This window comes from Monodelphis domestica, chromosome 1 (genome assembly GCF_027887165.1).
Source record: "Monodelphis domestica isolate mMonDom1 chromosome 1, mMonDom1.pri, whole genome shotgun sequence".
Taxonomy (NCBI): domain Eukaryota; kingdom Metazoa; phylum Chordata; class Mammalia; order Didelphimorphia; family Didelphidae; genus Monodelphis; species Monodelphis domestica.
Window position 1 is genome coordinate 203640330 of NC_077227.1, and position 26688 is coordinate 203667017.

The 26688-nt window shown below is 36.9% G+C and overlaps 1 protein-coding gene across 1 annotated transcript in view; it reads right to left on the reverse strand.

Moving 5' to 3' along the window:
• INO80 (INO80 complex ATPase subunit) overlaps positions 1-26688 on the reverse strand; it is a 118326-nt gene that overhangs the window by 38513 nt on the left and 53125 nt on the right. The window contains exons 18-25 of the mRNA XM_001370930.4: positions 26426-26543; positions 25913-25998; positions 24927-25094; positions 23937-24070; positions 22706-22773; positions 21149-21242; positions 20617-20794; positions 3961-4101 (exon numbers count right to left, since the gene is read on the reverse strand). Coding sequence (XP_001370967.2) covers positions 3961-4101; positions 20617-20794; positions 21149-21242; positions 22706-22773; positions 23937-24070; positions 24927-25094; positions 25913-25998; positions 26426-26543 — 987 coding nt within the window. The remainder of the gene's footprint in view (positions 1-3960; positions 4102-20616; positions 20795-21148; positions 21243-22705; positions 22774-23936; positions 24071-24926; positions 25095-25912; positions 25999-26425; positions 26544-26688) is intronic.

The following is a 26688-nucleotide window of genomic DNA, read 5'->3' on the forward strand; positions in this document are numbered from 1 at the left end:
CAGATGTAATAGGGTTGGCTAGGTAGCAGTGCCACCTACAGCCAAGGACCAAAACTACAGTTATACAATTGGGTAGTAAGATCTGCCAATTTCAGGAAAAGACCACTATAGAAATGGTAACCTGAACAAACTATCAGTGGGCTCTAGTAATTCTTATCACTTCTATTCCTTTATGTTTAAGAGGAATTCTTTGGCTTCCAAACTATTAAATTTTTTTTCCCTCAACAAAATTTGGTAAAGGCAAATAAAACCAAAACACAAAAAAGAGGTAGGCTAAAATTGGATCTCTGAGTTGAGGGCCATATTTACTGGCAATTTGCCAGCAGAGGCCTCTGCCTGTGATTTGAACCTTACCATGCCTGAAGTACTAGTACAGTCTGGCCTGCAGAGAGAGCTGTAGCTAATTCTTCACACTTACAATTAATGAGCTCTTAAGGAGAGGTAACAGGGGAAACAGACGAAGAACTGGCCCTGAAGTAAGAAGACAGAGCAGTGTGCAAATCCTGTTTCCAACTGTTACCCTAAGAAACCTCACAGGGCTGCTGTGAAGGAAAGAGGAGCTGATGTTTGTACAGTGCTTTGAGATTTCAAAGCACTATTACATTTTAGCTATTTTAATCATCACTATCACCACTGCTATAAAGATCACTAGCACTCCCAAGAAAAAAAAGAAATCAAATATTGAGATGTCAGTTTAATGTAGGAAGTTTGGACAACATGAGGAAGAATTCAAAACTTTGATGTGAATCACATAACCCTCATTTCTAGTTACTCTCATGGTAATAAGCCTTTGGCACTTTACTGTCAATTCCCAATCAACAATAATCTTCCAAGCTGCATTTTTACTGCTCTGAGTACAGGGAGATATGCAGGACAAAAACTCTGAAACATGGTGCATTTTGATAAACTTATTTGGCCAGGATCTGATTGGATGTCAGGTCAACTTGGGGGGGGGGGGGGGGGAAATAATCAACAACCCAGCTCACATCAGCAAATTGTTTTTAATTTCCCTAAAGGTTTGCACTGAATGCTTAAGTAATGCAATTATGGAGGCCAAAAAGAAAAAGAAGCTGCTCATGTCTATTTCTATCAGGATTAATCCTCCTTTTTACAAGTCACTGGTAACCTTGATAGACATCATCTGTCTCATTAATGCCAAACTGCCTTCTAGACTGCTTAGAAGCTGGGGCAACTGAAGCATGAAGTATCAAGCTACCTACTCCCTAATGGATATACACACTCCTCTTAGCCATACATGATCTAGTCATGTTTTGCTTCATTAAACTCCCAAATTACAGCACCTATCATGGGACATTCCCTTAAGTATTTAGTGCATCTAGCCTAAAAGATGGGGCATCTTCTTGCTCTATCTCTTTAGGAAGCGTGAAGGTTCCAAGCTTGGTAAAGTGATGCCTTGGTTCCTTTGTTAACCCTATAGCACTGACTGCCAATGGTTGCAATTTATTTCCTTGATGAAAGGTCTTGAGAAAGTGATTTCCACTGCCATGTTTAGTAAAACAGTTAAAAAAAAAACTAATTCTGCAACTTCAATGCAAAAGTTAAAGGTTTAATTTGCTCATTTCTACTTAAAGGTTGAAAGTATGGCAAAAGAAATAAATGTTTTTTGTCCCATCATGAATAGGCTGGCAAACTGATTCAGGACAATGAAGGGACAACACTCCTTTAGTTCTCAAAAACCCATACTTATAGTTATAGGCCTGGCCAAGTAGAAGTCTGGTCCCCAAAGCACAGGGAGTTATTTACAACTCTTCCACTGCCCCAGATACCACAGTATAATTACCTATATTTACAGGTTTAACCGTCCATGTTGTATGAGACAACATTATAAACACAGATTAGATTGCAGGGGGAGGGAGGAGGAAGGCTCAACTAAATATAAGAATTTTCTTCTGCTCCCTGCCTACCACTGTACATTTATGACTATTATTACTTATCCACGAATGCTGGGGGTTTATTGCCCTTTAAGCAAACAGCAGACACCAGGCATGGTAGTTTAGGCTAATTGGAAGCAGATGTCCTTAGTCCTGGCTCCTCTGAAGCCAAGACACTAGAACGCTTGGGGTGGGTATGTTAAAAGGAGGGGGGAAGAGGGTGCTCCTTGAGAGCAGGTGGCTACAGAGACTTCTGGAGGTCTGTTCGGTAACAAATGAAGACTCTTCATGTCCATAAACACAACTATAGTTCAGGTCCTTCATTTTTTATTGGAACTATAAAACAAAAGAAAGTAAATTTGCCTTGAAAACTGTCTCCTAAATCTGAAACTTCCTTCTTACAATGTCTCCAAGCTTATACCTGCAGCACATAGGGAGGATGGGAGTTTATTCAACCAAGTAATTGAGGTCAAAGAGTTGCCCAATTTATAAACCCCAAGTTTCACAAGCTTCTCAGTACCTTTTCTTTGACTCTTAAGTTCTTTGGCAAAAGGTTCAAAAAAATTACGCATCCACAATCTAAATTTCTTTTTGGATAAACAGCTTCAACCAAAAATCAAGCTATACTTCCTGGCAAAAGAACTGTGTTCACACAGCATGGCATAAAATAAGGATCAAAGGGACCACACAAAATTCCCCCCCTTGTAACATGAAGGGAAATTGATATTTTCAGAGTTAAAGAAAATAAAGAAGTTTCTCCTAAGTTTATGTCCTAGGATTAACTTTCAAGGTTCACTGAAGGGAAGACACAAGTTGAAACAAATCCTAATATATCATTGGAGTCAAATCAGACTGTACTATTACCATGTTCCAAAAAAGTGAAAATGCTAAAGGGAGAAATCAGAGTGAGAGAAAACAAAATGTTTTGCCAGAAAGATGGCCACTAAAAATAAAGGCAAAAGACCAAGGCAGACCCTTATTCTTTGCTAGAGTCTTAAAATTGGGTTCTATTTCCATTTTCCACATCCTTCTTCACAGGAAGTAAACTATTCTATTTGTTAACTTAGCCAAGTCTATGTATGTATCTTACCTATTTGAGAGAGTTATTTAGTTAGTACACAGACTTCCTAACTGGTGATGATCTTATATGTAGTTATTTTTCTAATGTTGGAGAATAAAATATTTTGGATGAAAAGTAAAAGTTTAGGAGAATACTGTTTGGTTTGTAAATTTGAATGCAAAAAGAGAATCTTTAACTTTGAACAAGAGGACACAAGAGGGGTGGAGATGAGGGACAAGGTAACATTGGGAAGTAAGTGATTTCAACATGTTGAGGAAGAGCCTAAGCAGCATTACTGACAGTAGTAACAAAAACACTCCCCTTTTGATAAACAGGGTATTAAGACAGGATCAGAACATCTGGCCAGAGTGGAAGTAGCAATACAACCTAGGATAGCTTAGAAGAGCAAGGAAACAAGGACAGTGGTGTGACAGTCATTGCTCAAACTGAGCACACTTGTCAGACCACTGCCTAGTTCTGGAGAGCTAGGACACGCCAGGCTGAGAAGTTTCTTGATGCTGGAGTGTTGTATTTCCTTTTGTTGTTTGGAGATGGAGTGGAGGCGATAAGGCCAGATCAAATCTCCCCCACTTAGCCAGCTCCCTCCCTCTAAAAACCCTCAAAAACCTCAATGCAGGTGACAAACGGCTCCCTCTCCTCTTCAAATATCCCCCTGCCCCTGGCCCTGCTGTTGGGTGATAATCCACCTGACAGATGGCTGGTTTCCATTGTAGTTTAGAGCCCTACAGTGAGGTGAAGGAAAGGAGATGTAAAGCAAAGACCTGGTCAGAAGAAGGGAGGGCACCTGTCTAACTTATGCTTTCACCATAATGACATAACTAAAAATGGGAAAGCTCTATGCTCTAGTAGCTAGGCCAGAAAAGGCTTCTTTTTAAATATTAAAAATCTACAAGTCTCTCAAAAGGATATAATTTAAAATTATGTGCAATAAGCAGATCCCAGTCCCTTACTATCATCCATTTTATCCCTTTACTCAATAGCACTTACTCTTGGGCTGGCCACACATAAAAAAGATGGCAGCTCAGTGACCTGGCAGCAGCGGATCAAGGAGGTAGCGGATCTTCGTTGGTAGATGACTTGGTCTGAATAACCACTCACAGCTTTACAGTGGCTGCTGAACACTAGAGACTAAAAAAACAGAAAGTTAAAGTTAATGCCATTAAGGGCCAGAACTCCTCAAACTGCTTCATTATAAAAATCACCTCCATCTTCTAAATGTTGGCACCCAATTAATTCATTCTTTTTGATGGAGACCTCTTCTAGTCATCCTTATTTGGAAATATACAGATGTCAAAATACAGGACAGAAACCTTTCTGTGACTTCTCTATTTAGAAAAACAAGAATAAGAAAAAGGTAGTTCTAAGAGCAAGTAAATTTCTACTGATTTATATTTCCTCAATTTTGTATTCCCTTGTGAGAAGCTAGGCAAAACATCCATTCAGCAGTTCCTTTCCTTTTTGATGTTTGATCTAAAATTAGGGACAATAGGAAAACGTCCAATGTGGTGATGGTATGCAATGAATAAAGTATGGTACTATAAGAAAAATCTGACCCATCATCTTTGGACATGGAGTTTTAATCCTAGATTGGTAGAGTTCCCTCTAATGAGAAAGATGTGAAGACTGTTGTCTTTTAGGAATTCAATTCCTAAGATGAACCTGGAAATTCACTGACTAAGGTTTTATGACTTCTTGAGTCAAAAGGCACAGCACATGGCATAAGTTTTCTAGACCTTCTACTCATCTCAGTAAACTTTCAGTAATAGTTATCTTAAAATTGTTTTTTTAAGAATTTTTCTTAGTCTTGGCCCCACATAGTAAGATAATTCTTTCATACTATACATCAGAAATAGACAACTATATATCATGCTGACAAGTTCACTCAAAAACTCTGGGCAGAGAGAGCACACTTATTATCACATTTGCTCAAAACATAGCAATTTTGATCTGTTTCAGTTAACAGAATATTAGGAAGAGAAATAATCAGAGACTAATACCACGAATGAAGTGATTCATAATCTGTCACCCGTAGCTTTTGGCAACCTATTATCCCTTCCCATTGTCCTGATGTCTCATCATCCTGTAGTAGGGCAGAATTTGGGGTGGGGGGGGTAGGGGGAGTAGTTCTCGGAAGAGAGTATTATGGAAAGGAGGCAATTAATACCATAGAGGGCGGAGGATGTAAAAAACTCCGGTCAAATAATGTGTATTTCTCCAAGTTCTCAACAGTGAGATTAGGAAGGAAACAACAAAAAAGACATACAACAAGGGCAGCTAGGTGGCTTAGTAGAAAGAGGGCCAAGACTGGAGATAGGAGGTCCTGGGTTCAAATCTGACACTAGACACTTCTGTATGACACTGGGCAAGTCACTTAACCCCTATTGCATAGTGCTTAATATTCTTCTTGTTTTAGAACTGATTCTAAGACAGAAAGGGTTAAAAAAAAATACAACAGAGGGATTCTGCCCTTCAAGGAAAGGCACTAGCCTACCCCCAACCCCCAGGTTTTTAAACCTTTACCTTCCAACTTAGAATCAATACTGGGAATTGGTTTCAAGGCAGAAGAGCAGTAAGGGCTAGACAATGGGGGCTAAATGACTTGCCTAGGGTCACATAGCTAGGGAGAATATGAGGTCAGAACTGAACCCAGGTCTTCCTGACCCCAGACTTGGCACTCAATCCACTGAGCCATCTAAGCTGCCCTCAAGGTAATCATTCTTTTTTTTTTTAAATTCAGAGATATTTTATTTCCCCAATTATAAATAATAATAATTATCAACATGTTTCCTAAAATTATAAAGATTCAAACCATCTCTCTTCCCCCAGAGTTGGTAAGCAATTTGATCTGGGTCATACATGTATTATCACACAAAACACATTTCCATATTGGTTACTATTGTAAGAGCACAATCTCAAAATAAAATCATAAATACATTGATGTCAAAGATAGTATGCTTTGATCCACATCCATCCAATTCCAACAGTTCTTTGCCTGGAGATAGGGTAACATTCCTTGTCCTAAGTAAAGGTGCTCATTCTTAAAAAAGAACTCAAAAAGGCCCTAAGAACCAAAAATGGATAAATGTCCATTAAAGAGTGCCTGAAGTCTAGGTCTCAGTTTCCTGACTCTTGTGTATCAACTCCAAGTCTGTCATATGATAACTGTCCCTCCTTGAACCCTGTCACACGGAATTCGAATTAAATATTCACTGCAGGGTTGGGGCAAGGTATAACAGATACAGTGGAAAAAGAGCTTCCCATCAGCCCAGATTCACATTCACAGGAGGGGGACCCAGATAGAGTTACAGAATAAAGTCTAGGAACTGTATGACCTGAGATCGCTTACCAAGGGCAACAAGGGGAAATGTCAGGACTTGAGCAACTGCACTGCTGATAGAAAATTATACTCCTGTTAGTCTGTATGAGAGTGCAGAGAAAAACAGGGACAGGAGAGAACTATATAAATATTTTTCTGCTATAAGAGGACAAAACTAAAAGTGAGTAAAAATATCTAACTTTGTTGCTCTGAGAATAACCTGATTATGTGCAACATATGGGAGAAAAGTTGGGGTAGACATTTCTGTTTCCTGGGAGGTTTAATGAATGAATAAAAATGCATTTACTATGTGCTTGGTGCTTATGGCCTAAGCATCAGACAAAAGTACATAGTATTAACTCTTAATTAGAGACACAATAGATGAAAAGAAGTTCAGCTGAAGGGCAGACAGAAAGACCCAAATGTCCAAAGGGTGTGATGGTAGGGTGAACAGTGGGGTCCAGAAATCCCTAGGTTACTTAAGGAATAGTGGTGGGAAAAGGCAGATATCGAGCAAATGGCAAGGCCTGGTGGTTTTCTTATCAAGAAGAATAGAATTGTTGACTTTTATCTCATTCAAATCCTATAATTATTACTCAAAAAGCCCAAACAAGGAGGAAAATAGAGCACCCCTGGGGGAAGTAGCTCTTCTTGCCATTCAGCTGACTGAATATATAGTTTTTTCCTAGTTTGTGGTTTTTCCTTTTCTTCTGATTCTTGGAATAGTTGCTGTCAAAGATTACTCTTAATTTTATCTTTTAAAATGATTCTACAAATGAATTTTGGGAATTGTTTACACATACCTCCTCTAAATAATCTCCAAACTTTATACATACATGGTAGGAATACAAACAAAGTTGCTCTTTCTACTACCACAAAATGAAATTATTTTCCTTTTGTATAATTTCCATTAATAATAAAACATCTGGAATTAAAGAAAAGTTAACAAAGTCAACTGACAGATGACATTTGTGTTTCAACTAGAACACCCACATAGTAGAGGTAGTGGTCGCTAGTACCAGGTACTTACTGCCCAGGACATCTAACCTGATGTCTTCCCAATCCTAAAGTTGGGGCTTGTTTGCAAAGGATTCCCTGAGTTTATCCTTTCTATGGTAAATATGCCCCTGTTCAAAAAGTAGAGGAAAGATCCAAAAGATAAAGGTGAAACAGGTTCCACTTCCAAGTATCCTTCTATTACCAATACAATAAAGGTTTGTATACTTTTATAGGAAGCCAGAAAGAGAGGAATGGGTTTTATCTGTTACTGAGGAGGGATGGAAGATGAGAAGAATGTTAGATCTGTAGTATGAGACAAATTCCCCAAATAAGGAACAGCTAATATTTCTAAACTATAGTTCAAGTTTGGATCACAAAAGAAGTGATCAGGATGTCCCCTTCTTCAAACTTTTACAGCACTTAGTAGTAGCAGCAATAGAAGAGGCAGTTATATAGAAGACTTTAAAGTTTGTAAAGTGTTTTACACACATGATGTGATTTGTACCACTTGTTTGGCAATTAACAAAAGTTAACTATGACTTTTCGTCTATTATTGTTTTGAAGAATTACTGTGCAGGGAGCAGTTAATCCCTCTACTTGTGCCTTTGGTCTAATCTCCTTTTATTCTGTCCTGTCCAATAATCATCTCTCTACTCTAACAAACTTTCAGGTCTTTCCAATGGTTTCTTCTCATTTGTCCATAAACATGTATAGGTTCCTTAACCTAAGAAGGCTTTCTTTCAACTTTGCTGTCCTGATCTCTGCTTCCTCTTCAAAAGAAGACTTGTTGAAAAAGTAGTCAATACCAGGGCTAACACTTCTTCACCATCTACTCACATTTTAATTCCTTACAATCCAGTTTTTATCCACATCACTCACTCCACTAAAACTACTGACACCAATGACTTGCTAAAGGTCAAATCCAGTGGCTTTCTCAGTTCTCTCTACAACATGATACTAATTAATAACCACCCCTTTCTGAATACCCTCTTTTTCTTTAGCTTATAAGATACTCATCAATTATAAAGATGAAGTCACACAAAACATATTTCCCTATTAGCTATGTTGTTAAAAAGGCAATAAAAATAAAGAAGAAAATGTATGCTTCAATCACCTCTCAGAGTTCATCAGTTTCTTCTCTAGAGGTAGATAATATTTTTCATCATCAGTTCTTTGGAATTATCTTGGATACTGCATCAGTTAGAGTAACCAGACCTTTCACAACTGATGATCATTACAATTTTGCTGTTACTATGTACCACTGTGACCTCTGTTCTCCTGGTTCTGAGGCACATCTAAGTGAAGGGATTTGTCCAGAGACACACAGTCAGTCAGTGTCTGAGGTAGAATCTTAATCAAGGTCTCCTGATTCCATTATACAATGATGCCTTGTTATTCTTCCTTAAGTCTCCCAATCAAACTCAAAGTCATGTAGACCACTCTCAAGTCTGTCCCTCTTAGCAGAGGCCTTCTTTTTGTATGTCCACAATAAAATAAATTTCATAAATCTGGACCAGCCCCTTCTCCCCAATTTCATACTTGAACTACCCACAGATTTCCTTCACTCTAAAAAAGCCTTCATTTAATCCTGCATCTCCACAAAGATATCAACCTAGCTCTTCTCTTTCAAAGGCAAACTCTTAGAAAAATCTATCTTTTTTGGTTATGTTGACACCACTTCCTTGTATACCACATTTCTAAGTCTCTTGCAATCTGGCTTTTGACCCTAATGTCTCCTTGAACTGACACTTTCCCAATAAGACCAATGAGTTCTCACCTATGAAATGTAAGGATTTCTCTAAAGCTCTTTTCACTGTTGACTAGCTTCTTTTAGATATTGACCATGAATTTTCACAATAATCATCTCTTTTCACCATAAACCTTTAATTATATCAACAACTAGTTTCTAAGAGACTATCATAAGGCCTAAGTACTTGCTCCATTTTGACATTCCTATAGTATTTTTTTTACATCTCAACAGTTTAAGGCATGTTTGAAATACTATTCACTGAATCAAATCAGAATAATATCTGTATATATGTTATCAACGGTTATCATCTTTGACAAAAATGAGACAGAAATAACGATTCTACAATTTTTTTTTTCTGTAAAAGATTACATTTTCATAATTATACAGTTGATCATAAAACATGGATAATATAAGTGTGAAATTTTTTCCTCAACTCTTTAGAAACATTTTATTGATGCCCCTCCCTAACATTCACTCTCCAGGGACTTCCTACCTAGTAGCACTCTCCCTTTTAACAATAAGTTCAGTTAATCAAACAAAATTAATTCATTGATCATGTCATTGTCCACCTTTGCCTCCTCATTCCATGCATCCCTTCCAAGAAGAGGGAGACATGTTTCACTTCAGTTCTCTAAAATGAATTTTGGTCTCTACACTGACCCGAGTTCTCCCATTCAATGTTATTTTACTTCATATATATTGCAATCACTACATAAATTGTTTTCTTGATTGAACTTCATTCTGAATCAGTTTATCAAAGTCTTAACAAGCGTTTCTCATTTTACTTCTTATAGCACAATAAGATTATATTATATTCATATGTCATATTTTATTAGGCTATTCCCTAATCAGTAGTCACAAAATTTTTAGATATAATGGTTGAATCCATGGAATTTTTGAGAAAGAATGTAGAAAAAGAAAGAAACACATTTTAAGGGAAAAGCTCAAGAATACATCTACATAAAGATGGATGTTAATCCAGAACTATATAATTAAAGGTTTAATTCTTTAGCACCTTATTCTAGAGATCAGAAAAAACATGTTTTCCTCTTTAAAAAGATTAAATTCCACACTTAAGGTATACAACTAATCTCAAAAGAGCCAATGTATTTGAAAAACTGCAGATTCAACCAAACCACAAGATTTTGTTGGTGTTAAAGATTAAACGATTGTGATCCACCATAAATGTGCCATCAGTGTCAAAATTATTCTTCTGAATTTCCTTATAAAATGTAGTTTTATGCAGAGGAAAGAGATCCATATCTGTAAAATGAAGTAGTTGGACTAAATGAACTTTATGGTCCTTTTCTAGTCTTAAATATATATATAATTTTACTGGAAGAAAGTTACCAGGCTGTAGATTATAGACATAACTGATTCAACAACGGAGCAAATGCAATTTCTGTAGAATTAATGGTGCTGAAGATAACAAAGCTTTCTTGTGATCATTCCCTTGCCTTCTCTTGCCATCAGTCTCTCCTTATCCATTGGATTTCTGCATGGATGCCCAGGTTTCTACCATCCTTATAAAACTCTGACTCTTTGATCTCCTTAATTATTCCTGTCTTCCCATTTATTCCCTCTCCTTTTAAAAGTAAAATTCTATGGTATAGAGAAAAGAATAACAAATTTGGAATTAAAGACCTGAATTCAAATTCTAGCTCTGCTACTCACTTTCCATATGACCTCAGTGGCCCACTATTGCCTGTAAGATAAAATACAAAAAAACTTATATAGGCATTTAAATCCCTCCATGATTTAGTTAATATCTACACCTTATCCCAAACTGTATTGATACGATATACTAGAAGCTGTCTTCTAGATTTTTATGATTTTATAGGCACCAGTATAGCATTTCATGTTATCTGTCTGTTTATCCCCTTGCTACATAAACAGCCCATCTAAATGACCTAATACAAAATTCCTTTATGCTTCCTCCTTGTGTACAAATCTCTGTTGGTAATATAATGTAGCCTCTATGACCACCATGTGACTCTTCATTACCTTTTATTCTTTGGAGACTGTGTTGTTTTCTCAGTTTGTAGCTATAAAGCACCACTGAAGAAACATCAGTTTATAAGTATGGGACTTTGTGTCAGAGATCCAGTTGAAAGCAGGCAGGCCAGATGCAATCAGTTTAGCCTATTCAAAGCTGTGCTCAACTCACTGTCCATTTATATCAAGCACTGACTAACTCAATGGATTCTTTCAGCCATTGAGTTTTCCTGTGATGATTATAAGGGAGAGGGATATATCTGAAAAAAAAACAAACTGTAGTATTCTGAGACTTAATGGAAACAAGATAATCCAAACCAGGAAGGGAAGTAGTTGGAGAATTTTGTTATCTGTAAGGAATCTCCTTTGAAATAGCTAAAATCCATTCTTTAATTATATTAATTGCATAAAAATCCTTATTTCAAACCAAACCTTGTAACATATTGAATCTATTTTGTCTTCTATGGGGACTAATAACAGCTGGTTAGTAACCTCCTTATTTAATATTTATTCATGTATCTATATAGTATAATCATTCTACCACCTTCCAATTTAATGGTTAAAACTCCAACTTTTAGTGCATTTTTATAGGACCTATAAACCACCCCTTTAACATTATGCTCTTCTCTGGCCTCTCAATATGTAAAGAAGGCAAGTAAACAATAATGAGTGGGTAATGGAACCCCTGAATTCTCTGCTGCTGGTATAAAATTATCTTGCTATCTACCTCTAGGATGCCCCAAAGAGATAGTGAATGTGGGGCCTAGAGTCATGTAATCCAAAGTAATTTAACTTGGGGATGGGGTGGGGATGGGGTGTTGTTTTCTCACCCACCTGGCTCTTTTCCTTTTTTCTTACTCATTAAAGCAATTACTCTTCAAAATACTTATCGGAACTCCTTTCCCTAAGTCTGAGCTTTCCTGATGATCATTTGACATGCTTCCACTTTCTTTCCTCTCACTCACCCAATCCCTTACAATCAGGCTTGAATTGAAACATAAGTCATCTTTATATCCTAAGGACTTAGTAATATATTCATTCAGAATCTCAATCAACTATGGGATGGAATGAAAGAGGAAGGAAGGAAATGTGCCAGGTACTATGTTAAATGTTTTATAAAGGATAATGGGTAAAGATCATTTGGCTTAGCAGAAGAGAGTTTAATGCTTGGATTAAATGATTAATAACAATGAAGGTCCTAGGTTCAAATCCTGGTCTTTTTACCTAGTAGTTATATGACCTTGGGCAAAAGAATCACTTTTTCTCTCTGAGCGTCAGTGATTTCATCTAGAAAACAAAGGGACTGAACCAGACAGTCTCCTAAGATCTCTTCTAGATCTCTCAAGATCTATTTATAATCCTATGAACCACAATTTGAATTTTGAAACCCTATTGATATTTTTCTTTGAAAAAAACTTAATGTACTATAGAGCATTTAGTACAGTGTTACACACCACTCAATAAATGTTTATTGGTGATGATGGCAATGCAGGGAAGGAATCACTACGAAGGCTCTGGAACTTACAACTAAATGGCATAGTGGATGGAGGGTCAGGCCTGGAGTCAGGAAGACTCTGCTTCTTGAGTTCAAATCTAGCCTCTGACATGTACAAGTAACAAGTCACTTAACCCTGTTGACTTTAATTTCCTCATCTATAAAATGAGCTGGAGAGATAAATGGCAAATCACTCCTTCTCAAGGAGTCACAAAAAGTTGGATACATCTGAAAAATGACTAAACAAAAGCAACAACTTGTAACTAGAATGCCAAATAAATCAAGAAATATTTTAAATAACTCCATTGAACTTAGGACAGAATAAGCCCAAAAAACTGGAAGGAAAACTGAAAAAGGGAAAATGGGAAGTAAATGGTAATTGGAGTTTCAGTTAAATAAATTTTTATTTTTCATCATTAATCTTATGTACAATTAATTTTATGTATAATTTAATTAGAACAGATTATACTAGCAGATTCTCATCCAGTTAAATAAATGTCTGTCACTAACCTCACATTACTAAATTCAAACATTGGTGCCCATAACAGAGAATGAACTACTAGGCTATCAAAAAACCCTGAAATTGGCTACAAGTTTAACTATGTATTTTCTAAGGTCCAGTATTAATATTATTTGAGCATAAATAATAAATGAAGTTTTCTCAAAGTATTACTCAAGATAAAATAAGGGCATAACAAATACTTGAGGATACAGAACTTTCCAGTCACAAAAGGAATAAGGTTAGAGGTTATAAGCATTAACAAATCCATAAACAAACAAACGTGTAGGGCAGAAATAGGATTCAATTTATTCTTTGAGAAGCTATTTATGAATCATATCAGCATACCCAGTAGGCCCACCAACATTTCCCAGCAATAATGGGAGTAATTTCCACTCAGAAACATGTCAGAATGTGCTAGAAGGGGACAGCTGGGTGGCTCAGTGGATTGAAAGCCAGGCCTAGAGATGGGAGGTCCTGGGTTCAAATATGACATCAGACACTTTTTAACTGTGTGACCCTGGGCAAGTCATTTGACCCCCATTGCCTAGGCCTTACCACTCTTCCGCCTTAGAACCAATGCACAGTATTGGTTCTAAGGCAGAAGATAAGGGTTTAAAAAAAAATACTCGCCTGAAGCCAACTTTACTTTCCCTAATACATTACTGATCCCAACCACAGAGACTACTAGATAGATTCAAAGATAACAAGCAATACCTCATTTAAAAAGTACAAAGAAGAAGGGCAATAGATGGCTCAGTGGCTAGAGAGCCAGGTGGTCCTGGGTTCAAATTTGATCACAATTGTGTGACCCTGGGCAAATAATTTCACCTCAATTGCCTAGATCTTACTGAGAACTAGTATTTAGTACTGAGAAGGTAAGGGTTATTAAATTCTATAAATAAATTCAAAGAATGTCTTGCATACAATAAAGTTCTAGAATATTTACTTAGAACCATTATAATCTCTAGGAGAGAGATGGAGAACCTTTTAGAGAACAAGTACCCAAACTGCAACCCTCACAAAGCATGAGAGGCCCACTCTGCTGTACCCCAGATAGGGAAGGGAGGATGCTCTCCTATTGGGCTGCTGAGTAGAGGGACAGGTGATGTGAGAAATGTCCTCAGGTGCCCATGGAGAGGGGTAAAGGAGCTGCCTCCTTGGGCAGGTGTGCCATAGGTTTGCCAATACAGCTCTAGGAGATACAAATAAAGAACTTAAATGAAAAATTTTCAATCTCATTTGGGAGCCTGGGGGTAAGAAAATCTCACACACACAAACATTTCTTTATAAAAGCAACAAACAAAACAAATGCACTTTTAAAATAGTGGAAATTTGAAGATGTATAGATTAACAGAGTAAAAATATCATCAGTTTTAGGATCAATTAATCAAAGAAGACTTTCTGGAGAATGTACATGACTCCAAAAAGGGCAATGAATAATCAGAGCTACAGTAAGAGAATGAGAAAAACCTTTGGGGTTAGGAAAAGTTAGGGAATAGGAAAGGTAAGTCAAAGGCCATATGAGAAATGGAAGCAGCCTGAGACTCAAAAGCTAGAGGTCTCTATAAATTTCAAGAAGTAAGTGTACAATTCCTATACTGAGACCTAAAGAGGAATCAGATTTAGTGGAATTCAGTTAAGTTTTACCACTACCACAAAAGAACAAAATTCTACATTTATTTAGCTGAAAATGTCTATCTACATTTAGTATGTACTTTATCTTGCCCACAAGATGATTTTTTAAATATATGAAGAAAATGTTATCATGCCGTATTGATTTACAAGTGGCAAAGTGACTAGAAATAAGCATGGTTTGTTAAATTTGGGGAAAAGAGGAAACTGGGAACAAGTACTATGGTTCAAAATGCATCAGACTAAAGAGCTTCTTAGTGACAGTACTTATCTTTATTTGAACATCCTTTCCAGGAGGGAACTTTTCACCAATGAATTACAATGGCAAAATGAAGAACACATTGAACCCCTCTTTCCAAAGAGGACTAAATGGAACATGAAATATTCAAAAACTTTTCCAAACACCTCCCTTACTCACCTGGTTACACATTCAACCAAAAAACACTGACCTTAGCTTTATTAATTTGCATGCCATTTTATTAGGGTGTTTACATTGAAACCAATCAACTAGAAAATGGTTACTCTGGGTAAGATCTAGAAAATAGGAAAGGAATGTTCACTTTGACATCCCTAAATACATAACACAGATCTTACCATGTGATGTTGCCAAGTAAATATTGGAAAGTAGGTCCGAGATTACTCAGTTTAGTTTCCCTCAAGCAATAGCAGGATTTTTAGGATCAAAGAAAGCCTAATCTAGATATGGAAAGGCAATCAAACTCTTACACTGGAAGCTTGTGTGTCATATGTGTACATTTTAATACCCTAAGGGTTTTAAATCCTTAACTTCTGGCTTTGAATCAATACCATGCATTGATTCCAAGGCAGAAGAGCAAAAAGGGCTAAGCAATGGGGGTTAAGTGACTTATTCAGTCACATAGCTAGGAGGTATTTGAGGCCACATTTGAACCCACAACCTCTCATCTCTGGGCCTGGTTCTGTATCCACTGGGCCTCCTAGCTGCCCCTGAGAATAAGTCATTTCATAAAAGATCCAGACAGTGTAAATTTAAGACCATCTATTGGTGGAAGAGGGAAAGCAGGTGTGGAAAAGGGCTCTTATAGAAGGTAGGGTCTTAGCCAAATCCAGAAAGAGTTCAGGGAAGTCAGGATCCTTGTAGAGATAAAGAGGAAAAATATTTTGGGATGGGACAATGAAAAGGCCTAGATTCTAAAAATTAAGGAGTACATGTAAGGAACAACTGCATCACAAAATGCACATTGGGAATAAAGCATATAAAGATTGTAAAGAAAGAGCCAGGTTATAAAGGGTTTAAATGGCAAGTAGAGGATTTTATATTTAATCATAGAGGTAACAGGGAGTCCCTCTTCTTCTTCTGCCCCCAGGTTACTGAGTAGATGATTCAGATAAACACGTAAGGAAAATCACTTTGACAGCTGTTATTGGAGGAAGTGAACCCATCAGCAGGCTACTGCAATAGTCCAGGCTAGAGCTGACCATATCAATAGAAAGTAGTGTGTATACAAGAGCAGAAATGGTAAAAATAGGACAGATTGTGTGTAGCTTGAATATAAGGAAAAGAGGAATTGTGGATGATACCAAGGTTGAGAATCTAAGTGGTATGAGAAGTTTTAAGTCAGAAGGATAAAGTTAAATACTGAAACAGAATACTTTCATTGCAATTTTTAAGGATTGGGAAATATATTGATACCTTTCACCAAAACTTGACATCTTTTTCTTCTAAACCCTTACCTTTTGTCCCAGTATCAACTGTAACACAGAAGAGGGGCAAGGGCTAGGCAGTTAGGATCAAATGACTGGCCCAAGATAAAACAGCTGGGAAGTGTCTGAGGCCAGATTTGAACAGGCCTGGTACTGAACCTAGATGTTCCAAACGTAGCATCCATGCAGCCTTCCTTCCATCCTCTCTTTCCTTCCCTTCTGCCCTTCCTTTCTTTCAACCTTACCTTCCATCTTATAAACAACATATGGTAGGATTCTGGTTTTTAATCCCGACTGGTATCCACTTCCATTTTAAGGGTGAGTTCATAACATTTACATACACAGTTATGATTGCCATCTGTGTATTCCCTTCCATCTTGTTTTTCTCTTTTAATCCTGCCCTTTATCCTTTCACTCTTTCTCTCCACACCAGTGTTTTCCTTTCAGTCACCCCCCCCCTCCTTCCTTTATATTACTCCCCCTTCCAAACACCACCCTTCTTATTCCCCTCCTATTTCTCTATGGGGTAAGATAGGAATCTATGCCCCAATGAATCTCAATTTCAATAAGAGAAAGATTTAAGTATTACCCATCACGACCCTTGTCCTTCAATCCACTGTCATAGCATTGCCCACCTTCCCCCTAGTACCTCTTTATGTGACATAATTTATCCAATTTTACTTCTCTCTTCTCATTTCTCAGTACAATCCTTTTTCACACCAGATTTTTTTACACATCATCCTAAACAGCTTCTTACCACATCCTCTGTCTATGAATACTTCTTCTAACTACTATGATAATGCCAATTTTTAAGAGTTACAGATATCTCTCCATACAAGAATAAATAATTTAACCTTATTGAAGCCCTTAAATTTTTTCTCTTTTCTTATTTACTTTTCTATGCTTCTCTTCAGTTTTGTATTTGGATATCAAATTTTCTGTTTAAGTCTGGTCTTCAGGAATGTTTGGAAATTTTCTATTTTTTAAAATGACCATACTCTCTCCTGAAAAGAATATAGTCAGTTTTGATGGGTAGGTGATTCTTGGCTGTAAACCCAGTTCCCTTGCCTTCTGAAATATCATATTCTAAGCCTTTTGGTCCTTCAATGTTGAAGCTACCAGATACTGTGTAATCCTGACAGGGGCTCCATGATACTTAAATTGTTTCTTTATGGCTGCTTGCAGTATTTTCTCCTAGACCTGGGAACTCTTGAACTTGGCTATGACATTCCTAGGAGTTGTTATTTGGGGATATATTGCAGATGATCTGTGAACTGTTTCAATTTCTATTTTTCCTTCTTGTTCAAGAATATCAGAGAATATCTTGGATAATTTCTTGCAATACGATGTCTAGGTTTTGGGGGGGGGGCTTTGGGGTCATGACTTTCAGGTAGTCCAATAATTCTCAAATTGTCTCTCCTGGATCTATTTTCCAGTTCAGTTGTTTTTTCAATAAGATATTTCATATTTTCTCTCCCTCATCCCATTCTTTTGTTTGATTATTTCTTGATGTCTTGTGAAGTCATTAGCTTTAATTTACCCAATTTTAATTTTTAAAAGATGAATTTCTTCCATGACCTTTTGAGCCATCTTTTCCATTTGGCCCATCTACTTTTCATAGCACTCTTTTCTTCATCGTATTTTTTTTGCCTCTTTTTCCAGTAGGTCAATTCTGTTTTCCTTGGATTTTTGTGCCCCTTTTCCCAGTTGACTGGTTTTGCTCTTTAAATGATTTTCTTTTTGCATTATTTTCATTTCTGTTCCCCATTTTTTGGTTGACCTTTCTTATTTGATTTTTTAATTTCTTTTTGAGTTATTACAGAACTTGAGACCAATTCCCATTTTTCTTTGAAGTTTTACATGTGGTTGTTGGATCTTGACATCACCTATTGGTTCTGTGCTTTACTCTTTATTGTCATAGACATTTTCGAGGGGTGTTTCTTTTGCTGTTAATTTTCCTAGCCTTTTTTTGCCTGTGAACTGGGAATTCTGAAAGCTAATAATTCTGTCTCCTTTTTTTGCTGGCTTACAGGGCTAAGCACTGTTTGCTATTTTGTCCTAAAACTTAGTCTTTACCATAGTAGTGCAAGCTTGAAAGGGCCCAAAGCACTGGACTTCAAGGGGTAGATCTGAGGTGATCTTTTGCTAATATAACCTGGGTCCTGGGATTCCAAAGTTAGCCTTTGCCCAATTGAGGGAACCTGGCATAGTAGATGGGGAAGTAGTCATCATATACTCCTGTGTGTAGTTTTGCTTCCAATTTGTCCTTATCCCATGACAATCAACTCTCTCTCTGCCTACCTTACAAGTTACATTCAGCAGGAGAGCCCCCTCACTCTGTCTAGCTGTTGGTTTTCTGACTCTTGTGAAAAGGTGCTTTTGAAGAACTGCCAGAGCTGCTACTAAGCTTGGCTCCATCTCCTTACTTTCCATTTTAGAATCAAAACTGCTTATTGATTCCAAGACAGAAGAGCATCAAGGGCTAGGCAATGGGGTTAAAGTGACTTGCCCAGGGTGACACAGCTAGGAAGTGTTTGGGGCTAGATCTGAACCCAGGACTCCATCCTCTAATTCTGGATCTCAACTCATTGAACCACCTAGTTATACCCACTTAGCATTTTCTTAACTAGAACACTATTTCTTCCATTTGTTTCACAACACTAAAAATCACTGATAATCAACGAATAGCAAATATTCAAACAATGGTTCAGAAAATTCATCAACGCAAAAGTTATGAATTCTTATCTTTGAGCCCTTCTATTCATTACCCTGCTAAACTCATTTTATTTAATTTTATTTTTTAAACCCATACCTTCTATCTTAGAATTGATACTAAGTGGGGGCAGCTAGGTGGCACAGAGGATAGAGAGCCAGGCCTAAAGACAGAATGTCCTTCCTTCAAATCTGGCCTCGGACACTTCCTGGCTATGAGACTCTGTAAGTCATTTACTCCTAACTGATTCACTCTTCTGCCTTGTAACTGACCAATTCTAGGCCAAAAGATGAGGGCTTACAAAAATATTAATAATAATAATAATAATTAATAGCTAGAAAGTATCTGATGTCAGATTTGAAGCCAGGTACCTCAAGGCTACCTCTCTATTCAATGAACCATCTACCTGTCTGGATTAATTTGCTTTAATTCTTTGAGACAAGTTTTTCCCTCATAAAATAGGGGTGCTATCCTGTTTGACTCAGTTTTTTTGCTTATTGTGAAAAATAACAAAAATGATGGCAAAGCAATGGTCGAATTTAAAATGTTAGAAGAATGTAAAATTGTAAACTACTACTAAAACAGAGCATCACACACATCTATCTCTCAAACCACTGACTATGATATCACACAAAGCCCTGAATTGTAGTTTATAATTTCACATATAACTGTCACATCTCCCCAACAAGATTATAAGTACCATAGAAAGGGCAGGAATTTGTATGGCATACTTTTTTTTTTACTCTCCATGGTAGATATTTATTATTAAGATGATTATTTTACAAAGGTACCAATTTCCCTCTTTACCTGTCCCATTTAAGTAAATCCCATACAAAAGAGTTTAATGCTTCCTTTTGTATTAACAGAAAATGAAAACAAAAGGAAAAAAGTGAGCAAAATATGGACAGAGTATGAAAAGTTCCCAGAAAAATTTGAAAATGTTTTCTCAATCTTGTTCAAGCCCTCATAAAGATTTTATCTGAAGAAAAAGTGAAATTTTTGATGTAAGACAGAATGATGGAAATGAAAAAATAATATACTGAAAAGAATCAAGTCACTTTTAAAATGAGAGGAACAGGCAACATGGGCCCAGAAGGCTGACGACATGCAGCCTGAACTTTTCACCTACAATAAAAATAAGGAAACAACAATAATATTTATATCCCACTTTAAAATATACAAAGTGTTTTACAAATATTATATCATTTGGTACTCACAATCCTGTAAGGTAGGTGCTATTATAATCCCCATTTTACCACTGAGGAAGCTGAGGCAGAAAGAAGTTAAATGACTTGTTCATGGTCCTACATCCTAGGAAGTACCTGAGGTAGTGATCTAAATTCAGGTCTTCCTGACTCCAGGTCCAGTGCACTATCCACTATTAATTCTGTGCTGCTTTTGTAGTAATACCAGTAGTCTAAGTCATCCTCTCATACTACTGGCTCTAGATACAATAGATGGGCTTGCACCCCAACAGAACTTTGTCTGATTGTTTTCTCCCTCCCTCACCCCCAGCCAAAGGAAGCTAAATTGAAGAGTTGTTACAACTGTGGCTTACCTGTAACAAAGTGCAGCTGGAAAGATTGGGAAAAGAGAGGGGGAAATCAACCCCAAGGAGGAAATCCTTATTCCTCAGATATTGAGGACTCTGCTGGCTCTCCCCTTGTGGCTCTCCCCAGGAACGTAGCTGATGGAGCCTATAGGAGGCTTTCAGAGACAGGAATAGAGCTAACCATCTGAAATAAACCACAGCAGACATGCTTATTCAGCACTCCAAGGAGAAGCCTCTAGGTTTCATGATGACTGAATCTCATACATCATTTGTCAAATATATATGCACATCTCATTTGGGAAGGAAGTACATTTGAAGATGCACATGAGTATTTTCTATTTTCATGTCAACTGGTTATTTTTTTAAAAGTAACAAAGATGGGATATCTAAGAAAATACTAGGTATAGATATTATTTTTACATTAATTATAATTACATTTTCTACCAATTTATATATATATAAATATATATATATATATTTTTTTCCTACCAATCTTCCAATTCACCTTTCACTAGACATATGGACAAGTTTTGTTTACCTTGCCAAAAGTCCCTGAAGCATGAGATTTGCCATCTCAGCAGGTGATACATCAATAAATCGAAGGAAAGAGAAACAGCTTTCTTCATTAACACCTGGAGAAACAAAATGGAAATGTTAATCCCACTGGTATGTTGAAAATGTGAGGTAAAGGCCATTGATCTGCCTTGCAAAAATATGGATCTTGGGAATTAGGACATTCTAGTAAGGATCTCTACCCACCAAGAGGGTTCAAACATTAGGAAAATCATGGCTTATAATATTTGGATAAATACGGTAGTTAAGATTTTATTCCTGTCGCAAAAATTTTAGTCTGGCTTTTTATTGGAAGTTATCTCATGATGGAGAGGGGGTAAAATTTTTTTTAAACCCTTACTTTCTATTTTAGAATCAATACTAAGTATCAATTCCAAGTAGGTAAGGAAGGTACAGTTGGGTTTAAGTGACTTGCTTAGGATTGTACAGCTAGATTTGAAGCTATGGGATAAGACTTTAAAATTTCATACAATGAATGAAAAGTTTAATTTTTCCAAGGGAAATTGATTGATTCCATTCAAGACAGAATGCTAAAGCAGTCAACAACAAAGCTATGCTGATAAATTAGGAAATGACTAGGACAACTTATTTTACCTCTCAATTAAGATCACTTAACTGTTAGTTTGTAAACCCTTATTTTCTGTCTTAGAATCAACGTATTGGTACTAAGCGAGAAGAGCAATAAGGGTTAGGCAACTAGGCTTAAATAATTTGCCCAGGATCACAAAGCTGTGAAGTATCTGAGGCCAAATTTGAATCCAGAACCTCCAATCTTGTAGGAGCGGGCTGCAGTTCCTATACAATTTACTCCTGGGTGGTTACCTGAGAAGGAGAGTGGAGACTGGAGGAAAATGGATGAATAGGTAATAGAGATAGAGGGAGAAACAAAGGAATAAAGACTCAGAGACAACAAGTTAAATCACGAGGGGTGTAGCAAGCTCCTGTGATGCTTCTCAATAGAAAGGGGGAAAGAGGTGAGCAAAAGGAGCAAGAGGAGCAAGAGGGAGTCCCCAAACTTTTATTGGAGAGTTTAGGAATGTGTAGTGGGAGTTAATTAATGAATACGTGACATGGCATAGGTATTAACATTGGTTGAATTGATAACACAAAATCAAAGAGGAGGAGACTAGCCCTACATGCGACTTGGAAAGGAATGTGGTCTAACAATGCGTGAGCTAGGACTCTGTGGCCAATAATGTCCTGCTCAGAAATTCTCTTGTCCTTTGGACTGAAGATTTAGAAATGCAATAATCAATAAGTAACATGACCATGAGTGTGGCATATGAACACATAAGATACAATATCAATACTTCAATCATACTTTCAAATTGCTAATATGCCTGGTATGCTACAAATCTCCAAACCTGGCTCTCTATCTACCTCTAAAAAGGGTAACTGTATGCTAAGAAGCTGGGCCAAACCGCTTCTAGAGAAGTTTATCTTTTCCATAACACTAAATAAAACAGCTGATAATACTGAGAAACCTTTCAAATGCCTTCATATCTAACACCAAGATACCTACCCTTCCTGTGGAAGAGAGACTGCTGGATATAATCTGGTGCAAATGGTGAAAGAAGAACTCTTAACCACCTACAAAACAAATAAAGTTAAAATGAAATAGGAAATCTCAACTTTAGGTAACTAATTTAGGTTCCTCAAACTATAATAATTTTAGGCTCTAGTCACTTCTAGGAACTTAAGGGACTAAGACTTAGTAACTTCCTACTTCCATCCAACAGTAAAAATTACATGAAATTCAAAGAATACAAAAAGCTTTCAGCAAAGAAAATGTACTTTGTATCAGGACAGAACAGTTTTTTGTCTTGTTTTAAAAGAACCTAAGCCCAAACCTAAAAGTATTATGATATACATTTTTTTGGTTTTGTTTTTTAAACCCTTACATTCCACCTTAAAATCAATACAGTGTATTGGTTCCAAGGCAGAAGAGAGGTAAGTGGTTAGGCAATGGGGGTTAAGTGACTTGCCCAGGGTCACACAGTTAGGAAGTATCTGAGGCCAAATTTGTACCCAGACCTCATGTTTCTAGACCTGGTCTCTATCCAGTCAGTTACCTAGCTGCCCCTTCAATCTGTGTTAAAAAGGGATTCCACACCTTAAGTTTGTTAACCACAATGACTTTGGATAATAGTCAAATGTCATAGATAGAAAAGCAAACCCCATCCAAGCAACATATTTAAATATTGGTTTCAGTAAATTAAAAAAGATAATTGGTTATGGGCATAGTATACTAAATGGTTTTGTAAACAACATGTCTATTTTTCCTTCTTATAGCAAGAGTTTCCTCAATCACTCAGGAAATACATTTCTTTTATTCTCTGTGACATACCAAGAAAAAGGGAAGAATTCAAAATTTTTTTTTCCACTCAATTCTTCTTTATTTCATAGTGTGATAGTGGAAAACACATACTGACATGTAGCTTATGTTTGTTCTATGATCCCTTAATCTTTCACTCTACCACTGTATAACTACTATTCTCTAGAGAAAGTAAATTTGTTTAATGAAAGTCAAACAGTGCTTACAAGATAGGGAAAAAATACGTGGAAAGTACCATTGCTAGTCTATGAACATAATAAGATACTGTGTAGTGACAAGAAAGCATTTTGCCACCATTTGTTTTAATCTGTAAACACATAACATGTTTCATGGGCATACCCTGATTCGAAAGAATTATGAAATCAGTAAACTCCAAATTCTAGAAAAGTAGATTGACAAGGAGTTGTTGTTTGCTGACCTGTCTCGTGAATGATTAAAGACCCTGATCTGTCCATGACGGTAAATAAACTTGGAAATCTGGTATGGCTTTAGAGTGATATGAAATGGGGACCATGTCTCTTGCCGTTCAAAAAGCTCTGGATGATTACAGACCTGAAAGGGGAAATAAGATATCAGTTAAATCCAAACATTGTGGAAGGCAGTCTGGAACTATGCCCGCTTTAAAAGACTACTCACCTTTTGATCCACCCATGCCACTGCTGGGTTTGTACCCCAAAGAGATAATAAGGAAAAATATCTGTTCAAAAATATTTATAGCTGCATTCAATGTGGAGGCAAAAAAATGGAAAATGACAGGGTGCCTATTGATTGGGGAATGGCTGAACAAATTGTGGTATCTGATGGGTGATGGAATACTATTGTGCTGAAAGGAATAATGAACTGGAGGAATTCCATGTGAACTGGAACGACCTCCAGGAATTGATGCAGAGTGAAAGGAGCAGAACCAGGAGAACATTATACACAGAGACTGATACACGTGGCACAATCGAACGTAATGGACTTCTCTACTAGCAGCAATGCAATGATCCAGGACAATTCTGAGGGACTTAATAAATACCCCAAACAAACTAATTAATTAATTATTTTTTGGAAAAGGAAACTAAAGTTAAAAATTTTAAAGCTAAGTTAAAAATTAGTCAAATATGAAGTTGCTACATCATGCTGAAAACAACTATTCTGATAAATAGGATAAGGAAAACCTCAATGCTTAGTGACTTCAATTTAGTCACCATTTTTTGGCACTCCTTATTAGACCTGTGAAATCTTTGTCATACACACGAGGCTTTTTATCTGCACTAGAACTTGGGTGCTGCTCAATTTCAAGAGCTACTTCACAAATCTTTGGTGTTTTGCAAATCAAAATTCTATTGATAAAGTACTCTGAAGTTTGGTGTGATAAACCTGGGAGTTCTGGGAGTGGCTGACCCAAGTCTTAAACAGGCCTTACCTTCCTGAATTGCATGACCAGATTCATGAGGCTACTGGTGGTATTCTGTGCTTGCTGGGTGGAGCCCATTGAGGACTGCAACAGATCCTCAATTGAGATTTTGTTCTTCAGGGCTTGATATAGCAGTTTCTGTCTACTGGTCAGTTGGCAATACATCCAAATTTCAATCTGAAAAAGAGCGAGGAATTTAATATATAGACAAGACCTGTTTCTTAAAAGATCAATAGCAGAATAAAGTTTCACATATACTCAAGCCAGAATTCACCATAATGATAAAGGACACTAAAAATGTTGTTTTTTTTTTGTTTTTAAAGAAAGTTATTGAAAAATAACACTATTAAAACTACCTTCAAATTGGCACAAAGAAAACCAGGGCTTCAGTGGTATGATGAGATTCCACTTTGTGTGAGATATTTTACTGGAGAATTTTACCTAGCTAACTTCTATTTTCTTTACTTGGCTTAATTTGTTTGTAGATGCTGTGGTTTGTCAGGCACAAGACTGCACAAATGGCCACAATAAGCAGTGAGGAATGGAAAGGAGGGGCCACTTCAATTCCTTTCCTGTGGTTGCTGCCACCATCAAACAAGACCATCAATTTTAAAAACGATCATTAATCATCTATGTGCTTGGGGTAGAGGTGGAAGATAATAAATATTCAGTTCTTACTATGAGCCAGGCACTGTACTAACTCATTTAATCCTCATGACAACTGGGGGGTGGGGTGGGGGATGTAAAACAACACAGACATATGCGTATACACCAAATAAATATGAAAATGAAAGCAGAAAAATATAATCTAGTGAAGACAAAGTGAATTTGAAGATAATTATCCATCCTCAAATCCTTGCCCTCGACTCAGAAAAAGAGAATCATTTATCAGAAAGAGCTGGCTAAGAAGTAAAAACAAGCCACATGGGTCAAGGCAGAGGGGCAGAGCTATAGAAGGAGAGGGGCAAGGGTGACCCAAAATGTTCTTCCCTCACCTTGTCTGACAGCTCATTTTCCACATCCTTCTTGATTCTTCTCAACATAAATGGCTTCAAGATCATATGTAACCGAGACAATTGATCTGAAATGACAAGTCAAACCCCAACAGCAAACAATTCTGAGTTATAAAAATTCAGGCAAGAATTCACCATAAAAAGGGAAATAAGCACATATTTTGTAATGGTCTTTTCTGGGGAAAATAAAAAACCAAAAATTTTGTAAATCTTAAGACACACACATATACACACATCTTCTCTACTTTGTCCTATACTCTAAATAGTGTCAAAGGAAAAAATAAACTATTCTACTGTAAAGAAGGTCATCACTTTTGACCTTAATAGTCTATTTAAGACATATGGAAATCAACTCATGGAGGAAAAAAAACCACTTTATTACATTGGGACAAGAAGGATTCTTCACAACAACCCAATTTAAAGGAGAAAAAACGCCATGATATTCCTTGTACTGAATGATTAAGAAAAATGAGAAGATCTAAAGTGATAACTTACTTTCATCAATGGCAGATTTGTTCTCAGCATGGCTCTCAATGTCCTTAGAAAACCACTCATTAAATTCTTCATGGGAATCAAATAATGTTGGCATAATGAAATGTAGCAAAGCCCAAAGCTAAGGGTAAGATGGAAAAGAATGACTATTAACAAAGAGAGGGTGCTTTCTAACCAAACATCTCCAGGTCTGTTAAGGGGCACCACGTGGATAGTTTGCATTCTTCATCTCCCAGGCTTTTGAAGTGTGCTTCCCTCTCTGAGGA